This window comes from Corvus brachyrhynchos, unplaced genomic scaffold (genome assembly GCF_000691975.1).
Source record: "Corvus brachyrhynchos isolate BGI_N302 unplaced genomic scaffold, ASM69197v1 scaffold34, whole genome shotgun sequence".
In the NCBI taxonomy this organism is placed as follows: Eukaryota; Metazoa; Chordata; class Aves; order Passeriformes; family Corvidae; genus Corvus; species Corvus brachyrhynchos.
Genome location: NW_008238126.1, coordinates 2,643,847 through 2,649,846, shown reverse-complemented (window position 1 = coordinate 2,649,846; position 6,000 = coordinate 2,643,847). Strand labels below are relative to the sequence as shown.

The window sequence follows — 6,000 nt, the reverse complement described above, 5'->3', positions numbered from 1 at the left end:
CTCTTTCCCCCCTCTATTGAAACAGTCACACAAAAGATTTATACAGGGAGGACTAAAATCCCTTGCAGAAAGATTTTCCATGTCTTATGCTATAGAGTGGATGAGAGACCTGTAGGACTGAGAGAAACTCTGGAGCTCTTGAGACTTATTTGTTTCCTCCTAAATTCTGCACAAGGAACACTGTTAAGGACAGAAGTACTTTCTACGTGCATCTGTATCCCCAGCTGCTTAATTCTGATGCAGATGCTGGGGAGAGTTTGGTGGTGGTGGTAGATATGATGATCACTGTGAACACTTGGACAGAGAGTTTTACAACATTCCAAGCTGACAGGCATTCCAGGGAAAGTCAAAATCTTGATCTATGGTATCATCCACAGAAGACAATCACAGCAGATAAATAAAGAGTATAGGGGTAAAATTATTGCCCAGAAGGCTGAACAGCATCAGAACACATATTTCTCCGTTTATCATAATGATGTTCAGTTGCCATAATTTCTGACAGATAACTAAAGTGTTGTTTTGATTTTTTTTTTTTGTTAAAAAACCATTGGGGTTGTGATAATACTTGTATGGAAGATGAAATGGAATATTTCTGTGGAAACTATAGAAAACATTTAAATTGCTTTTGTTTTCCAGACCGTAGCCGATCTGAGATAGATTTGAGTGAATCTTTCTCTGAAGGAAATGAAGATACCCTGAGCATAAGAAGCAAATCTGTACCTAGTGCCTTAGATCAGGAATTGGTGAGTTGTAAATATGTAAATGTTCATCTGGTGGAAATTCTGTTTGTTTGGACCAATGAAATCAGGACTGTATGTGTATCTATATAAAATATGGGTAAGGCAGAAGATTCTTTAAGGGATATTTAATGAGTTTTAAAACAACATCATCTTCTGAGTATGTTTGTCTTAGAGTCATTTCAATGAATAGTCATGGTACCAGTTTGTTGTGAATTTGCTGGGTGCTTGAGTTCACAGATGAAAGAAACCTAGCCTGAAAATAAATTTCAGGCACTAAATTACACATGCTCCAAAATTCTGCTAGTTCATATTTTCATAAGTTTTAATTTCAATGCTGAGAAATTCCATAAACCTTTGTCTTTAAAGGCTTTAACCTTTGTCTTGTTTGGTTTTTACCATTATCTGTATTTTTAGAAAAGCAAGACCCAGGTTTCTGTTCTGGCAATGTTGCTTGCCTCTTCTTCCTCTTGATTCTTCCATACATGTCCATGCCTTGTTGTGTATATTCTATGGACCGCTTTTCCTGAAGTGATTCACAACTTTCCTCTCCTCTTACGCACATATCCAAGACAGGCAATTTGCAGATGTGCATCAATGTTATAAAAGAGCATCCAACATTATTAAATATGCATGAGGGGATAAAAAGTTATTTAAATAGTTCTTTATCTAATTAGAGTTTGTACTAAAGTTTCCAAATGTGTGCTTGCAGCTTTTGAATTTTGCCTGTTGTCAGAGTCCTTCCCTTCCATCTGCTCTTCCCAGAAGAGCATTGGCCAGGGCAGATGTCTCCCCTTCTTGTAGTGTAGAAATTTGAGTCTTGGTGGAAAAAAATATGTTGGAATTTCCATCTTTTCTGGTATTAGTAGCAGTCAGATAATGTGCCTGCAGCATTGCTTTGGGTTAATCTTTGACTAATTAATTTATTCCTGTGTGTCAGATGTTGGTGGAAGAAAAAATGTTGCTGGAAAATATTGCAGAAGAAAAGCACAAAATAAAAAATGCAGATTTTATATTTCTTTGTATCTGTTCTCTGCTCTAATTGACAGTTACAACTTATATATTTCTCTGAGGCAGCTGCCAGAGATGACAAATCCAGGAAGGTTTTTTGTTCTTTCATTTTTGTTTTCTTAATCAGAGTTTTTATTTTATATTTCTTTCTTGCTGACTCTGAATGAAATTTCAGATTGCATCTCTGCAACTCTGTAGCTTCTTTGCTAGCACAGGAAACCTCTCTTGTGGCATAACCTTGATTGAGCTGCTCTGGAGTGTGTGACAGTGCTAATTCCCCTTTAAAATTCATTCATAACAGGAGTCACAGATCTCTGATTCTACCCATATCCTCGCTTTTCCTGGCTTATGAAATGAATTGATTGCACTCATCAGCTTTTGTGTTACCATATTTATCTAGGGTAGTTTGTCTCACAGGAGTCCTTCAGAGTCTTGTCCCGTGTTCATTATGGATGCAGTAGTTTGAGATAAAAGCTTTTAAGAGACAAAAAGAAAGGTATCTAATGAAGGTAACAACAGCTCCTGCAGCCTGAGAAAAGCTGGAGTTTTACCTCTGTTTCTTCCAGCTGAGATCCTCCAGGCTCTTACTCCTGGGTGATGGGAGCTGCCAGCAGTGGGAGATGCCACACATCAATAGGATATGCAGATTGCTGGAATTTATCAGCTGAAAGGATGGGAAAAGGCTTTTAGCTACTTTGCTCCCACCTTTATCAGGGAAACCCGTTACACATGCAGAGAAATCAGGTGGAAAGTTGAATGGATATTTTGCTTCCCTAATTTAGTATTGCTTTTGATAGTGAAAAGGGACAAGCCCCAAAACCCACATGCTGTGGTACAGATTCATCAAGGAACATGGGGAACCAGCTAAATCCAGTGTTGTGCTCAAGTGTGAGCACCTTATGTAGAGATTTGTGTTGAATTCCTGACCAAGTAGTGTTCATTACCTGCTCAGCTGCTTTTTAAGGAGAAATTGGATGATTGGCATTTTATAGACCACACTGGAGACCATGAGATTAATAACCTACTAGCTCTAACTCTAATAAGCTAATAACACCAACCAATTATGTAGCTGCAGTTCTGTAACACCTCCTGAGAAATATAATCATCATGGTGCAAAATAAATTAAGAGCAGAAGTTAAATGTTAACCTTTTTTTTAAGTTTTAGATACCTGCTTGCAGACAAAAATTGGTATTCAGCAGTTGTTAGGACTCTGTGAAGCACTGTTAGCATTTGAGTGTCTAGACCTGAAACACCCCAATCTGAAGATGTTGCCTTACTTTTTTCCCCCCCTGTATTTAATTATTTAGCAGTAAAAATGTAGCATTGTTTATTTCCATGTTCACTGGTATGCAAACAACCGTGTAAAGGAAAGCATGTATTACTAGAATTGCTTCTTCCTGTTCCATGGCAAGTGAGAAAACTGTGTATTCTTGTTCCAAGTTTAAAACCAGACTACATCACCTGACATCTGAACTCAATAAGGGGAGTAGAAATGATGAGTGGAGGTCTTTTTTGGTTTTATTTCAGGTTTTTGGGAGGTTTTACTTTTGAATGATTCAGCTGCCTGTCTCCCTGAAATAGTTTGCTCTGTTGTGCCTAGGTCTCCAAGGATATTTCCTTTTATTTAGTATAAAATATCTATTAGTTCTTCTTTGTTTTTTGGTTTGGTGGGGTGGTAACAGTGCCTTCGATAGATTAGAACCATAAGAGACCAGCAGAGAAAGCTCATGGTTAGAAGATGAAGCTAAGTGTTTTCTTCAGTATGTGAATTTTGGTGATAGCTTGTTCTGAATTCTCTTTACTCAATATTAAATATGCAGTTACAGTTGAAAAGCAGTAATAAAAAATCACTTTTAGGTGGTTTCATATCAGTTCAGTCACTGAGCAAAGGAGAAGAGATGTAACAGCCAGTTTTATGTAAACTAAGGCAAATATGCTGCAGATTTCTTTATGTAAACTGTGAATTGAACGCTCCAGCAGCATTTTTTCCCCACTCTGTTTTTGCTGATTAGCACAGAAGTCTTTGAGACTTTTGAATCTGAATACAGTGTTTCTCTGCTTAGTTTCAAAACAGTGAGAGCAACTAAGCAATAGAGAATGAGGTAGTTCCAAGGGTGAGGTTTTTGTAGCTGCAAAGCAGATATAAGGAAGCTGAACATTTGACTCTCATTAAAACTAAAAGCAAAGTCTTTCAAAATATCCCTGCTATATGGCTTAGGGAAATACTGAGATTTCCACGCTGTACCTAATGTGACAATAATTGTCTGCTGGTGTTTTTTCATGTTATTTTAAGTAAAAGTTAAGAGTCCCATTAGGACCATCAATCAGATCTAAAGATTCAGTTTAGGTTTTACTTTATTGCTGTGTTTAAACAATGAATTTTTTACTGTATATAGGTTAAAGATGCTAAACTTCAGTCTTGCTTATTAAAACTCAAGCACATATATGAAGTTGTGCAATTACTGATTTTCCACCTTTTTATTATTAGTACAATCAGAAATTTAATTTTTTTTAATGCTTATAAACTGGCTTGTTAAGACATGAAGTGTATATGTGAAGATTTTCAGTTCTTAAACAATTGATCCTGAAACCACAGCTGTCTCTTCCCCTTATGCTCTGTGTCTGTGTAAAGATGTGGAAAATGGAAATCAGAATTCCTCTACAGAATAGAATTTGAATGCATCCAGCACCATCTTCCTAAAGTGGAACATTCATGAAACAAAATTAAGTGGCAGAGGCTGACCAAATACATAGCAGAACACGACAACTAAAATACCTGTTTGTCATTTAGGGCTATCTGGATGAAACAGAAGAAGATATTGATGACATAGTGGCCTCTCGTTATCCAAGAAAACATGAACATATGACAAGTGGATTATCAACAGTAAGATCTTGAGTAGAAAACATGCACTGTCCTTCCACAAAAGACTGTATTTCCTCCAGAAAGGAATTTAACTTCATATCACTTATCACATTCATCTTCCATCCTACGCTTGAGAAACATCTTTTAACATTCAGAAAGATTTTCTATTACATTATTAATGCTGTTCAAAGCTAAAATGCTGTTCTCTGCAGGGCATGGAAAGAAAACTATTTTGCATATTCATTAGCAGGTTTCCTCATATGCTTGGGTTATTACCAAGCTCACACGTGGAGAAGGCAAACCAGAGGTGTTTGCAGTGTGTGACTGCTCAGCTTTGCAGAGGAGCACTTGATCTTAACTAAACTGAAACAAAGAGAACAAGGCTGTGGGGGAGACTTTCCTCCTCAAACTGCTTTCTGATTTTTTAGGTTCTGGGGACACAAACATTTGTCTGTATGTTTGCATACATCCCACTTCCATGGAATCATTGTCCATCCCCCAACTCAGCTTCTCTCATTCTTCATGGCATGATTGCTAACCCACCCACATCTGGAAAGTATTTTCCTTTAGTGCAGGACAGATGTACTTGGGAATTTGGGTTGGCAACAACAAAGGGATAGCTGCACCTGATGGTAGCAACCAAATTGGTGTAAGAAGCCTTCTGCTGTTCATTGTGCAGTCTGCTATTCACTGGGAAACAAAATAGATGATAAAAGCAGCCTTAACTTGTCTAGGTTATTACTATCTGCTGTGTACCTCCTTTTTGGGATCTGTGGGCAACTGATAATATCTTCAGAGAGTCCTCTCTGGCCACTCCTCTTTACAACTTGTGTCTAAGAATAGCTCTGGACTGCACAAAGCTGCAACAAACTCTATGTAGAGTGGGTTAGTGCCAAAGAGGATGAAGGATGATGAGTCTGAATACTAAAAAGGGAGAGAAAATTTGGTCCATGAAAATAACCAAGGAATTGTCCTTTCTAGACTGTACCCCCATTAGTCCTCATGCAAGCAAGGCCATGGGAATCCCCAATGAAGCTCTTTATCCCAAAGAAAAGGAGTTGGCTGAATCAAACTTGGCTTACAAGGGGAGGAGAAAGGGCTGAGAATATTAAGACCACAGAGCATTTTGATGTCTTAGATCTGGCCATGTCAGACGATTTTTCCCTCTGATTTTTGTAGTTCACAGAAACAGACACAGAGAGTGCAGCTCTTCTCACCAAATCACACTTGAGCACCTGCAGCCTGTTGACACTGGACTAATTACATCCACTTAGCCAAGGCTGACAATGACTCACAGCCTCCAATGCTTGCTGGTCCCAGGGATTTTATGCACAGAATAATTTTCATTTCCTCTGAATATTGATAGGAGGGTTGTCCGGGACTATGCT

At 38.1% G+C, this 6,000-nt stretch overlaps 1 protein-coding gene across 1 annotated transcript in view; it reads left to right on the top strand.

The window, feature by feature from the left end:
• SYTL5 (synaptotagmin like 5) overlaps positions 1 to 6,000 on the top strand; it is a 63,373-nt gene that overhangs the window by 33,748 nt on the left and 23,625 nt on the right. Inside the window, 2 exon segments of the mRNA XM_008633031.2 lie at positions 637 to 743; positions 4,541 to 4,633. Coding sequence (XP_008631253.1) covers positions 637 to 743; positions 4,541 to 4,633 — 200 coding nt within the window.